The sequence below is a fragment of the Raphanus sativus genome, chromosome 1 (genome assembly GCF_000801105.2).
Source record: "Raphanus sativus cultivar WK10039 chromosome 1, ASM80110v3, whole genome shotgun sequence".
In the NCBI taxonomy this organism is placed as follows: Eukaryota; Viridiplantae; Streptophyta; class Magnoliopsida; order Brassicales; family Brassicaceae; genus Raphanus; species Raphanus sativus.
This window is the reverse complement of record NC_079511.1, coordinates 21288550-21308257: the sequence shown is the minus strand read 5'-3', so window position 1 is coordinate 21308257 and position 19708 is coordinate 21288550. Positions and strand designations below refer to the sequence as shown.

Genomic DNA, 19708 nt, shown 5'->3' with positions numbered 1-19708 from the left:
ACATGACTACATAGCAGAGGTGTTATATTTCACAAAACTTCAATCCAATCACACTTATGAGCAATACATTGGCGGTTTTAAAGCAATCATGGCCTACTTACACGAGATAAATGCTCTCTATTGAAGATGTGTATGGTCAAAGCATAGCGAAAGTAATTCATGTTTCAAAGCTGCGTGGGATGTAATTGGAAGAGATGTCACAGTAGCTGTTCAGTCATTCTTTGTCAAAGGCTTTCTACCCAAAGGTCTAAACTCTACAATTCTTTCATTGATTCCAAAGAAGGAGAAGGCGGAAGAGATGAAAGATTATAAACCTATTTCGTGTTGCAATGTCTTGTACAAAGCAATCTCGAAGCTACTAGCTAATAGACTGAAGGGTATACTGCCGAAGATAATAGCACTGAACCAGTCAGCTTTTATCAGTGATCGTCTGCTAATGGAGAATCTTCTTTTGGCAACTGAACTGGTAAAAGACTACCACAAGGAAGAGATATCTGCTCGCTATTGCATGAAGATAGACATTTCGAAAGCCTTCGACTCTGTGCAATGGCCATTCCTCTTGAACACATTGAAGGCTCTTGATTTTCCAGACAAGTTTATACATTGGATAAACCTCTGTATCAGCACAGCTTCCTTCTCAGTTCAGGTGAATGGCGAACTCGCTGGATACTTTCAAAGTGCAAGAGGAATAAGGCAAGGCTGTTCTCTATCGCCTTACTTATTCGTTCTTTGCATGAATGTTTTATCCAAGCTGATTGATGAAGCAACAGAGAAGAGGAAAATACGTTATCATCCACGTTGTCAGAATATCAAGTTGACCCACTTGTGTTTTGCGGACGACCTCATGGTGTTTGCTGATGGATCTAAACGATCGCTTGAAGGTATTCTTGAAGTTTTTGAGGGTTTTGAGAAGGCATCAGGATTAAAAAATAATCTGGAGAAGTCTACTCTTTACTTGGCGGGCAGTACAGGGCAAAATCAGGAGGATATCTTAGTGCAAGGAGTTCTTCCTGTTCGATACCTTGGACTACCTCTTCTTACCAAAAGAATGACTGTCGGCGATTACCTTCCACTGGTAGAAAAAATAAGATCAAGAATAAGCTCATGGACTGGTAGATTTCTATCATTTGGTGGGAGGTTACAGCTTATTCAGTCAGTAATTACCAGTCTCGCAAACTTTTGGCTAGCAGCTTTTCGACTTCCAGCTTCCTGTCTGCGAGAAGTAGAGCAACTCTACTCTGCGTTTTTATGGTCAGGTCCTACTTTGAAGACGAAGAAAGCAAAGATTGCATGGACAGAAGTATGTAAGCCAAAGATTGAGGGAGGGTTGGGTATCAGGCCTTTGAAAGAAGTAAACAAAGTTTGTTGTTTGAAGCTTATCTGGAGGATTCTTACTGCAAAGAATTCTTTATGGGTTAGATGGATACAAGTTTATCTGATTCGTAAAGGTTCATTCTGGGCAGTAAAGGAAAGAACTCAGCTTGGGTCGTGGATGTGGGGAAAGATCCTTAAGTACAGAAGCATAGCAAAAGATTTCTACAAGGTTAGTGTACAGAATGGAAAGCAAACTTCTTTCTGGCATGAGTCTTGGTCAGATTTGGGATGTTTTATTGATATAATTGGATCAAGAGGCTACATTGATATGGGTATAAGGAAAGAAGCAACAGTAGAGGAAGCTATGGTTGTGCATAGAAGGCGAAGGCACAGAGTTCAGATATTTAATCAAATTGAAGAAGAGATTGTTAAGTGTAAAGAGAAAATGTCAAGCGAAGATGATGTTGGTCTGTGGAAGCAGAAGGAGAATGTATATAAGAGGAAATTCCTCTCTAAAACAACTTGGAATCTCACCAGAGTTCAAAGTAGAAGATTGGAGTGGAGTAAAGGAGTTTGGTTTCCTAATGCCACACCAAAATTTGCCTTCCTGACCTGGCTAGCAGTACACAACAGGTTGTCTACGGGTGAGAGAATGTTGAAGTGGGGAGGGAGTGTAAACGCTGCTTGTTCTTTGTGTGATGATCCATTGGAAACCAGAAGTCATTTGTTCTTTGCGTGTAGATATTCAGGAGAAGTGTGGGAGAATCTAGCTAGAGGTCTTATGGGTGAGGAATACACTAGTGATTGGCCAGAAATAATAACATTGATATCAATAGGACATAACAATTTGAAGAGTTTTATGCTGAGATATATGTTCCAAGCTTCTATACACGGGTTATGGTTGGAGAGAAATGGAAGACGACATGGAGAAGCTTCTCTTTCACCAAATGTGATGATAAGGAAGATTGACAGAAATATCAGAAATATCAGAAACAGATATATTACAATTCAGAGAGTTGGAGATAGAAGATGGGAAGGGGTTTTACAATACTGGTTCACTATTAGACCAGATTATTGAGTTTTGAGTAAAACAGAAGTATAGTTGATCTTTTTTTCTATAAGATTGCATTGCAAAATGTACAAAAGGGTTTTTTGATTGAATAAAATTTAGCATTCATTCAAAAAAAAAAATTCATGAAGTGCAACATGAACTACATAGCAGAGAAACATGCAACATGGAGTCGGGTTGAGTGCTCTTCAAGACGGGAGCATTAAAGGAAGATTTTCTATGGAGACAGCTTAACGGAAATATTGGAAAAAAGCAATCGACATTACACAATAAGCGAAATTGACTTATTTGCTGGATTTAAGCAACTCAACAAGATTTTGAACCTTGGTCAATCTGAGAAATCATATATGGGTCTTGGATACATAAGAAGACAGGGGACACATATTGGTATAAAAAGCTTCTTATCAGGAGGATATGCTCAGTTTGAAGAAACTAAGACATGTAGTTCTTTAGGACAAGTGACTTGATATTTCTACTGTGGAAAGTTCGGACACTACAAAAGATTCAGCTTATTAAGTAGCTTGAGAAAATCAAACAGATTTGGAAACAACAAAAATTTTGGAGGATTGAGGAAAAAAAATAAAGGATGGATGAGAAAAGCTAATTTGTACTCTAACACATACGAGTCATACCCCCAAAGTTCCACATAGGATAGTTTTCTAAACTCTCTATTATTCTTGGAACACCCCTCTATCTGGACATAGTGTAAGCCAAATGATAACGGTTGTCCAATCCTATAATACTTTCCACTAAAAATGCTCCAAGCAGATAGGTTACAGAAACAAGCGTGTAACATTAGGGTCTTTGGTGTTGTGATCTCTAGATAACAACACTCATCAGTGTTTTTTTTCAGTTTGTTCATCATAAAGTGGATAATTTTTTTTTTTTTGAATGAATGCTAAATTTTTATTCATCAAAAAGCCTCTTTACAACTAGTGCTTACTGTTTTTACTAAAGCAAAAAAACAAGAACAAACCAACTCAAAGACAAAAAGTCTAACAAGAAATCTCATCTCCAAAGCTGAAATCTTCACTTAAACCCCTTCACCAACCTCCCCAAGTCCCCCTCAAATTTGACCATATGATACAAGTCAAACTTGGAAATGCTATAAGATTTTCCTCATTAAAACCCATATTAGAGAAAACCCTTTTGGGACAAAACTCTAGTATGGGAAAAAGAGTAAAAATCTTATAGCTAGAGGACAAACCTTTGACAAATCTTCAATCATCCTTCCAATAAAACTCAAAATCCTTAAACCCTTGTCTCAAACCAATACTGCAAAGCACCTTCCATCCCTTTAATTTTCTTCTGTTTCAGCAGACTCAGTTTATTTCGGACCACTTTATCAAGAAGCTTCTTTAACGCCATCAGAGGTAGGAGCTTCTCACCATGCTTAACATTATTTCTCTCCCTCCACATTGCATACAACACCAACTGAAATGTATATCTTATACAAAACAGCTTCTTCCTCTCAATACCTTTATCCGCGATCAGCCTCATAATACTAGACCAGCTATTAGTGTACGAGGTTCCCAACATCCCCCTCGCGAGATGCTCCCAGACCTGAGAAGTATAGGAACAATCAAAGAAGAGATGGTCTCTAGTCTCTGAAGCGCACTTACAAAGGACACAAGTAACATCAACACTCGCATTCCATTTTGCAATCCTGTCCATAGTAGCAAGCCTATTCAAAGTCGCCAACCACATTATAAATGCATACTTAGGCGTCATTTGAGAGAACCAAACCGCACGGAACCAGCTACACTTTGGCTTAGCTTCTCTAATTAACTTCCAAGTCTCCTGAGAAGAAAACACTTGCTTAAACCCAGAATCTCTTCTCCACATACTAATATCATTCTCTTCATTTCTCAGAGTTTCTTGTATTTTACTCAGGTCCTCCTCAATGTCTCTAAGCAACTCAACATGATGTCTTTTCATTCTCCTAGTGTTCAAAATCGCTTCTTCCACAGTGGCTTCTCTTCTTATCCCCGTATCTATCACTCCTCTTTCACCCAAAAGCTCAATAAGAATCCCCTTCTCATGCCAATGATCATACCAGAAAGATGTATGATGACCGTTTCCTATTTTCTTCTTATAAAACCTCTTTGCCACTTCTCGAAGTTTCAACATCTTCCTCCAAATCCATGAACCAGCCTGAGTAGATATGTCCACATCCCAAAAATTCTTCTTTTTTAGTAAATTGTGCTTAACCCATCTGCCCCATAATGAGTCTCCAGTTAGCATCCTCCAAATGAGTTTCAACCCTTAGACTTTATTTACATCTTTTAAAGCTCTCAAACCCAGACCTCCTTCTTCTTTTACTTGACAAACATCCTTCCACGCTACCTTCGCCCCCGTTGATCTTAAACCAGGACCAGTCCACAAAAAAGCCGAGTAGAGCTTCTCCACTTCCTTTATACACTAACTGGGAAGCCTGAACACCGCTGCCCAAAAATTGACAATACTCATAAGCTCAAAGGCAATCAGTTGCAATCTCCCTGCATACGATAAGAATTTAGTCGTCCAAGAACTTATTCTAGCTCTGACCCTCTCCAACAAAGGCATGTAATCCTGCTTCCTCATAGTCTGAGTCATTAAAGGCAAACCAAGATATCTAACCGGAAGTTCCCCCACTGACAAAGGGAAATTTGATAATATGCTTCTCTTCTCCTCACTCGCAATTCCTGCCATATATATTGTAGACTTCTCTATACTGATCTTTAATCCAGACCAAACAGCAAACTCATCAAATACAGAAATAGCTCCCTCCACTAAACCTTTAGACCCCTCCACAAACACCATCAGATCATCAGCGAAGCACAAATGTGTGAGAGACAGAGACTTACACATCGAATGAAATTTAAATCTCTTTTCCACCACTGCCTTATCAATCTTCAGAGACAAAATATTCATACAAAGTACAAAGAGGTATGGGGATAAAGAACACCCTTGCCTCAACCCTCTTTTACTTTGAAAATATCCAGCTAAATCCCCATTGACTTGCACAGAAAATGAAGGCGTAGAGATACAAAGTCTAATCCAATGTATAAACTTTACCGGAAAACCCATAGCTTCAAGACTTGTCAGCACAAAAGACCATTGTACAGAATCAAATGCCTTCGAGATGTCAATCTTCATCCCACTCCTAGGCGATATCAACTCCTTATGGTAATCTTTAACCAACTCAGAAGCTAGCAGTACATTCTCCATAAGAAGTCTCCCTTTCACAAACACCGACTGATTCTCAGTGGCAATACGAGGAAGTAACTCCTTTAATCTGTTTGCAACAATCTTTGAAACTACCTTGTATAGCACATTACAGCAAGCTATTGGCCTGAAATCCCTCATCTCTATCGAATCAATCTTCTTAGGAAATAAAGCCAAGATCGTTGAGTTTACCCCTTTCGGCAAGAAGCCATATCTGAATACATACTGAATAGCTACTGTGAAATCCTTTGCTATAACAGACCAAGTAGTTTTGAAAAATTCACTGGGATAACCATCCGGGCCTGGTGACTTGTTTGCTGGCATTGCAAAGAGCACTTTTCTTATCTCCTCCTCCGTTACTTCTGATTCAAGCACTCTACAATCCTCAGTGGAACACCTGAACTCAACTAACTCCTCCAACACTTCTTTAGTAACACCACTATACTCAGAAGGAATTTGGTTTAGAAAATTCGAGAAAAAACTCTCTGCTTCAACCTTAATCTCCCCATGTGTTGCCACTGTCCTTCCATCAACACATCTAATTTCTCTTATGACATTCTGAGCATATCTGGATCTGATTGCATTATGAAATATTTTGTTATTCTTATCCCCCTTATCCAACCAATGCAATTTCGCCCTTTGCTTCAAAAAATCTTCTTCTAAATCAGCCACATAAACCCATCTGTCATATGCCTCAGCTTCCTCACGAGAATTGCTACTAGTAGGATTCATCAAAGTAGCCTGCTTCTTCTCACAAAGTACATCAAAAGCCTCTTTCGCTCTTTTTGAAAGATTACCCAACTTGTCTCTTCCCATTTCTCTTATTAGAGGCTTGAGATTCTTAAGCTTCTTAGAGAATCTGTAAAGAGCTGAAGTAGAGTGGAACAAAACTTCAGTACCAGCCCAATAATCCCTCACCATTGGAAGAAAACTAGGTAGACTACCAATAGCATTCACATATTTAAAAGGTCGCAGAATCTTCTCTCTAGGAGGCCAAAGTTGAATCTTACACCTCATATGATCTGAACATCTCTTGCCTCAAACACAGAAAAAGCATTCGTGAACCGATTGATTGCAATATCATTCATCAAAACCCTATCCAACTTCTTACTAATGATGCCTTCATCTCTCTTGTTGCACCATGTAAACAGAGGCCCTTGATATCCCATATCAGAAAGACGACAATGAAGAACTGTCTTCTGAAAATCTCTCATCCCCACCGGCAATCTTTCTAATCTCGAAAAACCAGAACTTTCTTCACTCTCTAAAATCTCATTAAAGTCTCCCATTATTATCCAAGCTCTATTACTGAAACTAGGAGAGTTATGATGATGGCAAAGATCATCCCACAACTCCTTTCGTTCCTCCGCCTGGTTCTTAGCATAAACGAACGTACAATAGAACTCCTCTTCCCCTTGCAAACTCACTGAGCAGGTTATCAACTGATCTGATTTATAAACTGGAGTCATACGAATAGAATCCCTCCAGAGCAACCATATTCTTCCACCAGCACTACACTCATAATTTGTAACCGAAGACCAATCACGAAACACTTTTTTAGAATTTTTTCTCCCTTTTTCTCTTTCACCCGAGTTTCCAGAACACAACCAAACAACATCTCTTTATTTGCAATCCACTTATTAACCACAGAATGCTTAACAGATTTATTAAACCCACGTATGTTCCAGAAGAAACTCGCCATCAATCAGTTTTTTCTTCGAGAGGACCTTGTGCTCTTAGCTTGTTTAGCTTTGGGCTTCGGACCTCTTTTCTGACCCTTCTGACTTACAACCTTATCTTTCTCTTTGCTACGTTGCTCAAGTATATCATCCTCCAGTAACTCATTTTCACTCATCTGTATCGTCTCACTTTCCTCCAATTCTTCCTCCAAGTTATCTATCTCATCCAATAAAATTACACCTTCTTCCGCTTCTAATATTTCTTTCTCCACAGCAATTATTTCTTCCTCTGCAACTACTTTCTTCTCAGATGCTTCTTTACTCTTTTCTATCTCTCTCTCCTCTTCTAACATTAACACTGAAAATTTTGAAGCCGAAATCTGAACATCCTCTTTTCTCAGCGGCATTTCTTCCATCTGTGATCTACTTCTCTTCTCTGGTGAGACTTCTGTCCAGCTATTTAACTCTTTAAACCTCTGCTTTGTCGACTCTGTTTTCCCACTATTTCCTTCCTGAGCAGACTCGATCATCTCACCACATCCAACCTCATTGATATCCTCCATTAGAACTCTGCTAACACTTTTCTTAGCGGAACTAACATTCTTCTTCTTCTCTTTACTGATCACAGCACACACTTTCTGTGTATGTCCCCACTTATCACAATGATTACAGCGTGCAGGCAACCAAGGGTAATGAAACTCAACAGTAAACTCCTTACCCTCTTTGGAGAAATCAATTTCCTTCGGCAAAGTCTTTGTAACATCAACCTGAACAAATACCTTAGCTATCTCCAGATTAGTACACGCAATAGTTTCAGGATGAAGCCTATCTGGTATCCCCACAGTGCTCGTGATGAAACTTAACCCCTCCCAAGAATACATGTATAGTGGTACTTTCTTCAGATGAACCCACATCGGAATTGCCTTCTCTTCCTGTTGCTCCTCCTCAGACTTTGGAGTCCATTTCGTGACAATCATAGGAATTCCAGCTATATTCCACATACCTCTCTTGAGAATCTTTTCCTTAGCCTTTGGGTTTGAAACTTTGAATCGCATCGTAGTTGCGTTCACAACATAGACTTCCACCTTCGTGCTAGGATCTCCATAGCTCCAGATCTTGTTCAATACCATGTGGACTTTGGCTATGTGTGGAGCTACATCGAGAAATTTCCCCACCACAAAGTCTTCCCACAATGGCATTGATTATGTGATCACATCAGCAGGAATCTCCACCTTTTGCTTCCCATCTTTCACCGAAATCTCTACATCGTACTTCCTCATTTATAGGGGATAATTGGCATTCGAATCGCAGCTAATTTATAGGGGCAGGTAACTCTAAGAATGTATCATTTCTTCCTGATATTCTTATAGGTTCTAAGCTAGCCTCTCCCATTGTTATGATGGGAGTCGCCCGTGTACTGGGCACGACCTAGGCACAGCTCAGTTCTCTATCAAAGAAAGCTTCATAGCTTCTAGTTCTTTGTCTCAGGTAGCTACCCAAAATGCATAATGATGTTCCTGTTTCTGATTGTATGTGGTGTTTTATAACCATTATCATTTTGAAGGTAATCAGTATTGCAACTCTATTTTTTCTTATAAAGTTTGGGTTCTAACTTCACCTCTAACAAACAAACACTAGAAATTATACATCGTCAACTCAAACAACAAAGACATCATCGACATCTCGGCATTCGACCGAGAGATTGTGGTGCACATTACAATTTCTTTTGCGTATATACTCTGATGTCATTTGAATCTGAGTTTTGAGTCTGACTAGTAGTTTGTATAATACCAGCATCTTTTAAACTTTATCACCATTTTTGTATAAGTTTTATAAAAAGAAAACAAAAACAAATCTAACACAGGGGTCTACTGCACACGCTCAGAAGTCACAACTGTCTCAATCATAAAGACCAAGCGGGTCCCGAGCTAATGTGTCTGGTGAAAACATTTATAACTCTCAGAGACCCTACAAATAATTTTGGCAATTGGGTTTTTCTTATAAAGAACTAAACATTGTTAAGTAATAATAAACCGACGTAAATTCTATGAAAAAAGATTGGGTTCCAAGGAGAAAAAAAAGAAAGACACAACATACTGGCCTCATTCACATCTGTACGTTGCTCAGACGGCAGTGTGGGTTCCAAGCTGAGTCCGCCCGATATGCGACAACCGCGATGTTATCAAAGGAGCTTCCTCGTCATTAAGCTCTATTCCTCTGGGGCTCTCTCCATCCGACGAGCTCTTCGCCTTCCAATCCTGCTCAAAGTCATTATGAGTAAATAGTGATAGGGGATGATGCTTATAAGGAGGAGACAGATTAATTGACTCTACCTTGGTGATTCGATCTGGGAGGCTATCAGTGATTGGTTGAGTCGCTTTCACATCTTTAATTTTTATGTAATTGTACATTACAACCCCACAGAGTGCTGCATCCATCATAAAAAAGAAATGAAATAATGCACATGAGAATTTAATAGCTTTGTCCAATTTGTAACAAACCTATTGCGTATCCGATAATGTTGAGACCAGTGATGGTGGACTCAGGGAATATGACAGTGGAGAGGGCTATGAGAATCCAGTCTTTGAGAACGCCAGCAACCCTGATGGTTACTGCTCCTGTTCTTCCGATGACTAAGAATATGGAGAAGTTTAAGGCAAGTGCGCAGAGAGCGTTTGAGAAAAAGATCCAGAAGTTGAATTGGATCTGCGAGACTTCTATGTTCGGTTTCTCCAGTACATACCAAGGCAAGGACAGGAAAACAAAGCTGCAAGAAGAAGATTCTATGTTTAAATGTGCAGTAGAGGCCAAATGATATCTTAAGCTGAAATTCAAATCAAGTCAATGTGGACAGTGTACCTGCAAGGGGCTATATAGTATAAGCTGGTGACAGGGTTTAGTGTCAAGCCCTTTTTCTGAAGAAGAACTTGAGTTAGGACCAGTCTAAGTGCTTCAGCAAAGATGCCGGTGACCTGGTAGACGGTCCCGATTACGTTGAAATTAATTTCGCCATAGGAGGAAACCACAACTCCAACACTGACCAGAAGCATGTTCATGAACACGTCGCACCTTGCCTTGTCAGTGCCACAAACAACGGCCATGATAAATGTTGCTACAGGCACTGTCATTCCATAATAATCACGTGTTAAGAAGCAGCAAGATACATATACGTAGTATAGATTTTGAGGGAGGGGTATGTATATTTCACATACTTAGTGCTTTGAGCATCTGAATGAAGGCAACAGAGATGTGCAAGTAAGCAGTATTGCCAAACCTGTTAAAAGATAGTAAACAGAATGCTCAAGAGAGAGGAGGTAAATGGCATTTGGAAATGTAGAAAGAGCAACTATAAACCTAATAAGTCCCGCTGTATATGGAAGAAGAGACTAACCAGAGGCTGGATGCAAAGAATGCGCTTATAGGTACCACACAGGTCACGTATCTGGAATCCAAGAAAACATGTTATAAAAAAAAAAAAAGAGAGATGATGGAAACTAAGTAACTAGATAAGAAGAAATGGATGAAAGAAAGGGCTTACATTTCGAAAGTCATTTTAACAGGAGAGACAACCTACATTTATACAATAAGAAGAAGGCATAGATAAGCGCATAGGGACACACATATGACATGCGGTGTAAAATAAAATGATCTGTACCTTGAAAACACGAATGAGAAGGAAGGCGACAAAGCCAGAAAAGCCCATGTGGATCATAGTCAATGTTATAGGAAGAGGAAAGTTGAAGTATTTGGGAGATAGAACCCACTGCCAAAAATGAAAATGAAATCCAAGTCTAAGTCTCTACTCTAGGAATACAGAATCAAAGACAAATGCTTGTGAAAAAGGACCTTGTTGTAGAGAATAACGCCAGAAGAGAGTAGAATGTAGATGAGTAAGTAGCTGTATGTTAGCAAAAGCGTCTTGTTTATCATCTTTGCCATCGGTAGATAATGCGATGCGATGCGATAGTCACAGTTGTTTAATAGTCACAATGCTGACATCATCAAATAACACGGAAGCATCCCGCACTCACGCATCACAGATTCCCCAATGGAAACCAAATCTGATTCAAAACCAAAAAAAAAAGGAGAGCATAAAGTAACCATCTCACTAAAACGCATTCAGATCCTAAAATCAGATCCTATAAAGTTGTAGATTTGTAGCAATACCTCAGATATGAGAAAGCCGAGAAAATGCGAATCTCGGCCTTTGGAACACAAAGCGCGAATCTAGTTTAACATGAGCTACGGATCAGACCAGAGAGATTTAAATTTTCCGAAGAGAGTGGGTGAGGGAAGAAGATGATGATTAATGCGGACGATGGCGAATCGATGATGAAGAAGAAGAAGACTTATTAATTGAAGGAGGGAAGAGAAAGGACGTCGAAGAAGTTTTTGTCAGAAGTGGAGAGGAGGAGCGAGCTACTCTTTGCATATAATGCTTTGGGAACACACACAGAGAGTTTTACAACTAAAATGAATAGTTACAACAAGAATTAAATAGATTTAGCCAAATAAACGGTGGAGATGAATCTTCTGCTCTCCTCACCTTTCTAATCTAAAGGCTGTCCTTTCATCTTCTTGACGGTGGATTTACTTTTACCTAATCCCCAAATAAAATGGAGATTTTATACTTTAGTGGTGATATATGAATTATTATTTATTGATATTTAAATTTTTTTTCAAAATAAACATTTATATAAAAAATATATTAATATTGATGTATGAGTCAATAGTTATTACCACAATAAAAAGATATTGTTAAAAGTATAAACTTTTTATAAGGAAAATTATATATGCCATAATTAGATTAATGTAATATTATTATTTTTCAAAAAACATGTTACTGTTTTTGTTAAAATTAGATGTGGTGCTTACATATATGCAAACCACTTCGTAATGTTTAAGAGACGATAGATTAATACTGTAAAATTGTTACTAAGGAGGTATCAAAAATTTATGGTATGAAATATGAAGGTTATATAAGTATAGAATCTAATTTTCCCAGAATTTTACACATTCAAAAACAAAATTACTACACTTTTTTGACTAATATCATCATGAAGTAAAGAAGCAGAGTGATTTTGATTATCTTTTAGCAGTAATGTGGAATTAATAGGACAGAGTTGAGGAGAGTTTAGAAGAGTTTGAAATGCATGCCACCACAATGCACATGTTTGGTCTAAAATTTGCATGATATTGCACACAGAGTGGCACATACATACAAAGCAATTCAAAAGTGAGAATTTGATCGAAGTGCTTATGGTATCAAGGTTATATATGAGCAAGAAGCTGATATTGCCAAAAACTTACTTAACTACAAAACAAAATGACTACACCTTTGAGTCTTTGACTTAATCATCATGAAGCCGACCAGATGTGATATGGATGTTTTTATCAACAGTGTGGAGTAGATAGGGTAGTAAACAGAGTTTAGAAGACTTTAAAGTGCCTTCACCACAATGTTCATGGTTGGTCTAAAATTTACCTCATATTGCACATAGAATGCAGCCACTGCAACTATTTGATCATCTTATAACAAATACAAAACCAAAACCAATTGTAACAGAGATGAATGCGGATGACAACTATTGCTTTATTGCTCGTCTCTTTCGCATTTGAAAGATGGTTTCTCGCTACAATGATTCTAATCTCAATAGCGGAAACTAGTCTTCTAAGTTATACCCTAAATATCACCTTTTAAGTAAATATCACCTTTTATGCTACAATGTGACAATGAGATAAAGAAAAGCAATGACGTGATTTATAGTTATAGAGCATATAACTCTGAAAGAAATTATTGTTTGGTTCATACTAAAATCAAGTTTCTTGATGGCGGCTGCCTTAACGCTTTTGAGAAAAGTAAAACAATATTTCATATAGCTTTCACAGATCAAAACCTTTAAACCATAGTTATGGGTTCTCAACTCATCCAGTGGAATGGCTGCATCTGAACTACTAGGTTGGTTCATGGTTGGATTAGATAGTGACTTCCGTTGTAACATTTATAGCAATTAAAATCTTATTAATCTAGAAGCCAGCATAATGATCATGGATCATCAGGACAACACAAACCGATCGAAAAACTAGAAACACCGTACAATGAAGCATTAGAGCATCTCCATTAGTGAACCCCACCATAAGAGGGGTTCACAAAAAAAATTTTTATTATTATTTTTTTCTGTTTGATTTTAAAAAAAAAAAATAATAATAATAATTAGACCAATCGTGGGCTGCTACGTGTCGTAGAGCCCACGAAATAGTCATGAACCCGTTTCATCCGAGAGAGGCTTTGCGAAACTGAGTTCTTCCCTTGAGACTCCAATGGAGATGGTTTTATAGTTCCGTAGACCTAGAAGTTAACCAACTTAATTCACTGAGAAAACAAATTTAAAAATACTCAAATTACCCCGTAAATAAATTATTAAGAAACATATAAAATTACCGATAAAAAACGAATGGAGTTATCCTTTAAATAAATTATTAAAAATAAATAGGATAAATTGCTAAAGTCACCAAAACAGATTTTATTAAAAAAGTAAAATATACATAGATTCTATTAAAGTGAAGTTTAAGCTTTTTTTTTCTAAAACAACTATTAATATTTAAAACTTAAAATAATAATTCTTTTAGAAAATATTTTTTGAAAATTTGAAAAAATAAAATGTTGATTATTAATCGAATTTGAACTGAAAAGATAGAAAATAACCTTTTGTTTTATTAAATATTTATTTATATTTATATATTATAGAATAGAGATTTGTTGACAAAAAAAATGTTGACAAAAAAAAAAGAATAGAGATTTAAAATTTTTACACTTCTTCAATAAATGAACGTTTTTAGTTATTTTCTTCTTTTGTGTTATTTTAGTTTTTTTTTTTCAAAACCTTTTTACAGAGTCTTTTCGAGATTTGCGTAAATTATATTTTCAAATCAACCTTGAAGTAGTATTGTCGCTGTCGGCTCCGTCGTCGAACCCTCATTTCAGGTGAGTCATCTTCCATTCTCGCCTTTATTCTTCCTTCCGATTTCATTTTATGACTCAAAATCGATTTTTGTAATTTTAAATCATCATCATCGTCATATCTGCTTGGCATCTTCCATTAGTTCTTCTACAAATTTGATTTGAGAATAGTACCATTTATTGTTTCAATTCCCGGATGTACGATAACAGCAACTCTTTGCTGAACCCACCTCTGCTGGTGATTCTGCGATTGTTCCTCTGTCCACTCTTAAAGCCATCTATGGCGAAGTCACCACAAACACTCAGTCTGGTAATTACTCTTAGCTCTCATTCCCTGTTGCTATCATTACAAAAAATACCCTAATGGGAGGAGAAAATTATTAGGATCATGATTAAAAGTCGCATTTGATATTAGCTGTGCAATCATTGACTTGGTTAATTGTGTTATTTCTTGCAGGTGAAACAGTCGAGAAAGAGTCTAAAATGTCTACCTCCAGGATCATGGTTTGAGAGGTTCTCAAGTTAAGATTATCATTTTGGTCTCTATTTTTAAAACTTGGTTTGCATCAAACTGTACAACCTTAAAAGATTTGGCTTTCAAATTATGGACCCATCGGTCTAAGATTAGGTCTTTTCTTTTTGAGTTAAAGATTTGCTCTTGTTTTTATATTCTGTCATGTAGTTTGCACGTGCAAACAAGAAAATTTGTAAGTCCAAGATTAGGTTTTGTTGTTGCATGAAAAGAAAATTGGGGGCCAGATATCATATTGTAAATTGTGACTAAAGGAGTAATGAACTTTGGGATAAACAGACAAATGTTGATTTTTACCTTCCCATTCGCAAAATACATCACAAAATATAATATTTGTCATAAATTTACAATTAAGTGGAAAACATTAGACTAATCATCATATGAACCAATGAGATGTGACTTGGATATTTGATCAGTAAGAGGTTAAAGTGCCAATCAACCCTTGGTCGAAGCTTGAAGAAGCAGAGTTGGGAAGTTGAGTCAACGTGGCCGTTTCATGGTTAAATAGAAAGACTGAGAATTTGCCCTGATGATGATTGGAAGGAGCAGGGGTCGGGAGGTATTGATCGGTAATTGTTGACACATGATCACCACTCATGAGAAGATTCGTGAATGATTCTAGTTGATCAAGATTGTGCGGAATAAAACTCATCAACGGATCCTCCTCCTCAATTAGTGAAGAAGAGAAGTCATTGGCGGGGAAGAAGCCATAAGAAGACGCCTCCGGAAAGTTGTGATTTTCTTGAGACATAACATCAAGACAAGAGCTCTGATCTTGCTCGGTCTGATGATGATGATCCTGAGAGTAACGAAGGTCACGAACCCTGTCTTTTAATATATGAAACTGATCCAACAACGAACCCTTGAACTCTCCAACTTTCTTAGTGAATCTTTTGCACTCCTCTGCGTCGCTAAGAGATCTTTTCTTCTCGTCCACCAGTTTCTTGTTGTAGAACTGTGAAAGATTCGTGCTTTTCTTTAGCTTTTCACCGTCGCTTAGGTTTCTATACTTGTCGAGAATGTCTGTGACTTGCGACTGATCTTCGGGCAAGGTGCTGACGAGATTACCGTCGCGATCGTAGTGTAGCACACAAATTTTGTTATCGCAGAGAACGGTAAGCTCCAAAGCTTTCTTGAGCATCGTCTTCTCTCTCGCCAGCAAGAAGGGTTTCTTGAAACGGGTTGTTTGGTTTCTGACAGAGAGCTTGTTTTTCTTCATCTTTGTCGAAGAATCAGAAGAAGAAGAAGAAAGAGAAACCATGGCTTCGAGAGTTTTGCAGAGAGAATGAGAAGTGTGAATGATTGATTAGTAGCGTGACTAGAGGGTTTAGGGCTGCATATATTTATAGATTTTGATTATCGTTGTTGATTTCCTTTTTTCGATGTATTATTTTCTTTTTTCTCATTCGGTAATTTCCTTTTTTGCCATCTTAATATAGCCGTTGGGGATTTTTACCGTGTCCCTGTTGCATTTTTATTAATTAAGTGCATAAATTTCCATTTTTGTCCATTTTATTTAAGCCATTGGGATTTTTTAACCGTTTGTTTGTGTTGTGCAATAGACTATTGGTTCGTCATTCTTCTCAATTCGCTTAGTTTCGTTCATATGACGTAACTGTCTTAGAGACTACATCTTATTAATGATCACTTATTGACTATTTCACCTTTCTGAGAGGCATTTGGTATATTTTTGAGTCATATAGCTAATAATAGTACTGAATGCATTGATGTTTGCAGGCACAAAAAACTTATCAGTTTATGTGGATGGGAGGGAACCACGGACACTTCCTTATGTTGTGTTACAGAAAATAGCGATCAAGACATGTTGTGTTAAACATCTTCTGTTGCTGGAGATACAGGTAAGTCAAACAAACAGATGGACTTTGATCCAATCAAGCAGAATATTCTTTAGGCACAGTAATTCGATTATTTGTTTTAGGATACAATGATCGGATTATGCATGACTTCTCGTTGATTTGATATCTTTTTAGATTTGTTTTGAGCATTATATAACTGATGAACTTGTAAAGAACAAGAACTATATGCATTTTTATACCTGTAAGATTATTATTATTTCACCATTCTGATGTCTTATATGCTTCTCTTTGTCCCGTTGGCAGGTAGATGATCCTTTAACATCTGTTCGGAACCTATTTAAGTCGCCATCCTCCAAAAATCCGCTGAAGAGCCAACCGAATCAGGAGAGAGGAAGAAGAAACAATACCGTGAAGAACAAGTTTGAGCACGATAAGCAGAGAGACCTGGATGTACTATTCGAAACCAAAGACGTGCACTGTCGGATTCCGATGTCTGCTTAGTAATAAATAGTATATCAAATCGAAGTTGGATGCGTCAAGATTTGGAAACGGGCAATTTGGTGAATATAGAATGCAGAAAAGAAATGGAAAATTGTCTTGTAATAATATTCTAGACCTCTGGTCTTCGATCATTGTCTCTGTTTGTTGGGAGAAGCACTGTTTTATGGTTAAGCGCTATAAAATTAAATCCAAAACAAATAAAACATCAACCAAAATCATTAAACCGATAATGTACATAGACAAGAAGTTTGGTTAAACAGAGACAAGAAGTTTGGTTAACTTGCTCGTATAATGTATTTGTTGTTTGGTAAGGATACTAATAATTTTTGCCAACTAAATTCACTTTAAAAAAAAAATTGCAGATGATCTAAGAAGATTGCAAAAGCTCAGATCAACTAGTTCAGAGTATAGAAATGTGCACTGGTAAATAAGGAAAACGTTACAAGAGAAAAGGAAAATGCTAAGAACAGAGATTTGATCAAATCATGAAACATATATTTGTATTAGAATGCGCAAGATTTTGATGACAAATGTTTTCAAAATACAATATACAATATTTAAAAATGTTTTCAAAATACAATATTTTGATGACAAAGTATAACATATATTTGTATTAGAATGCGCAAGATGATGTGATCATATCACTACTTTGGGATTTTGAACTAAAGTCCCTCTTGGCATATGAAAACTGGAAACATTTATGATTCAGCTCTTCATAATTTTTTGGGTGTTATGGGATGGATCCATTTAGTTATATAATAGTATAGCATCTTTGAACGTTTGTGAGGGGTGGCCGTCTAAAGCTGGCGTGTGTCTCCCAATGATAAGCTTTGCCGTTGCATATTCGAACTTCTCTGTTCTGCTTTTACGATGGATCAAATGATATATTAATCCGTGGCTACTTTTCCAAACATTGTTCGGTTCAGCAGTTTTGAATATGAAAGTCTCTATTCAAGTCACATGCTCTCCTTGGCTGCTGCGTTGATACCATATTTTCATAACATGTAAGCTTTTCATTCCTAAGTCTTGCTTGGAACATTTTTTTAGGTCTTGGACTTGCACTTCCTTTAGGGAGGATGAATGGTGTTCAACCACCATAGAACACTGAGCACAAGACTTGCGAGGTTAAAACGTGTGGAATATATATATAGTGGGTTCGAGTTTTAACAAAATTCGAGGATCAACGAACGAGGATTCAACTGCCCATGTGTTTTAAAGAGAAAATGCTTCATGAGTCATTATGTTCATATCCTATAACTTTTCCTTGTCAGATTTATTTATATGTTTTCATCTTCTTATCTTTAAAGAATTCAAGTTCAATCGGTTTGGGTGTCAGCTTAAGTGAAAAAAAAATTAGACAATGGGAAAGCAATGCAAATGACTGGTTCAATAAGAAACACAAAACACATAAACAATAGTCTCAAATAAAAACACACAACATAGTTCAATCCATAATTAAGGTCTCAGAAAACATTAAAAACGTAGTGGATAGAGAGTGATATGATGATTACTCAGTGTTGTCAGAGTAATCATCATTCTATAAGGAGACCACAAGGCCCATCTCCTTATAGGTGAGTTTGAGGAGTCGCTGAAGACCAGTTATCGTGTTCTCTGGAACGATGAATTTGGTATAGAATGTCTCCTAGTCTTTTATTGTTTCACGCTCTTGACCATCGTTTTTTTGTTTTGGCAGTCCCTCACTCGAATACCGCGGAGTACGAGAAAGATTTTTTGGAGAGTGCTCGGGTCGTCGCATCTTAGAGGCAAAATCTTTGGGAGAAATTTTCGTATAGGAGGATCCGCAGCTCGATTGATCGGATTAGACAACGTAAGTCTCTTTTCCTTTCCTTTTGCTTGGTTTCCTCAGGGATCTTAAGTCGCTTTCTTTTATCTTTGCAGAGGTTTGGCGCTCAGACACTGTTCCCATTATCACCAAGAAATCAAAGAGAATCAACATGTTCAAAAAGGCCGAGCAGAGGACCAAACTCAACTCCTTATGGTCATCCATCCCCTTTTTCAAGCGGAACACGAGCACTCGCCCAAATTAGTCGACTGAGTCTTGATCAAACATCAGTCGAAGGGAATAACAGCCTCGCATCACCTATGTGTCATGCATTGACTGGCTACCTGATGGAAATTTTAGACCAAGTCTAACCGAAGAACGACGGTTTGGCCGACCAATAGTTCTCTCGGTTACTGCACTGCGTCTCGAAACCTTTTTCTTGGTAATTCAATAGAACGATTAGAGTTTTCTTTGTATTTACTTAAACGACTGCTTGTAAAAGTTCTATTGGATAAGCAAAATTACGAACGAGCAACCGCCTTTAATTTCCTGTTCTATCTGAAAAGGGGGGAACTCGCCGGCAAACGCGAGCAACCACCCGAACTAATCCGTTTCTCGGATAAAGACAAATGAACGAAAAAATGATTTATATATTTCTAAGTTGGGACGGCTTACTGAAATATATAAAGAAACATTCAGGTCTAAAATAAAAATCAAAGGCAACAGTTCTTACAGCAAAAGGCCTTAGCCGAGAAAAAGAGATAGTTTAAAACAAGCAAGGCCACAAGGCCGAAAAAGGTTACAACATACATTAAAAATCATCCCGAGACAAGGGGATCCTCCTC

At 37.5% G+C, this 19708-nt stretch overlaps 4 protein-coding genes across 4 annotated transcripts; 1 reads left to right on the top strand and 3 right to left on the bottom strand.

Moving 5' to 3' along the window:
* Window positions 1-6603: 6603 nt before the first annotated feature.
* LOC108848089 (uncharacterized) lies at window positions 6604-8468 on the bottom strand. Its single transcript, XM_018621505.2, has 2 exons — window positions 7318-8468; window positions 6604-7102 (listed from the first exon to the last, which is right to left on the bottom strand). Exons 1-2 carry the CDS (start codon window positions 8466-8468, stop codon window positions 6604-6606), a joined length of 1650 nt encoding a protein of 549 aa, XP_018477007.2.
* Window positions 8469-9155: 687 nt separating this feature from the next.
* LOC108814674 (probable sugar phosphate/phosphate translocator At1g48230) lies at window positions 9156-11722 on the bottom strand. Its single transcript, XM_018587328.2, has 10 exons — window positions 11437-11722; window positions 11116-11330; window positions 10925-11032; window positions 10808-10839; window positions 10661-10711; window positions 10482-10543; window positions 10129-10390; window positions 9771-10036; window positions 9603-9697; window positions 9156-9527 (listed from the first exon to the last, which is right to left on the bottom strand). The coding sequence occupies exons 2-10, from the start codon at window positions 11206-11208 to the stop codon at window positions 9393-9395; spliced, it is 1104 nt and encodes a 367-aa protein (XP_018442830.2). The 5' UTR covers window positions 11209-11330; window positions 11437-11722; the 3' UTR covers window positions 9156-9392.
* A 1484-nt stretch (window positions 11723-13206) lies between these two features.
* LOC108848070 (uncharacterized) lies at window positions 13207-15058 on the top strand. The gene is made up of 4 exons (XM_056990509.1): window positions 13207-13228; window positions 14164-14254; window positions 14441-14540; window positions 14688-15058. The coding sequence occupies exons 1-4, from the start codon at window positions 13207-13209 to the stop codon at window positions 14754-14756; spliced, it is 282 nt and encodes a 93-aa protein (XP_056846489.1). The 3' UTR covers window positions 14757-15058.
* Window positions 15059-15174: 116 nt separating this feature from the next.
* LOC108835617 (agamous-like MADS-box protein AGL53) lies at window positions 15175-16023 on the bottom strand. The gene has a single exon (XM_056990507.1). It carries the CDS (start codon window positions 16021-16023, stop codon window positions 15175-15177), a length of 849 nt encoding a protein of 282 aa, XP_056846487.1.
* Between the last annotated feature and the right edge of the window lie 3685 nt (window positions 16024-19708).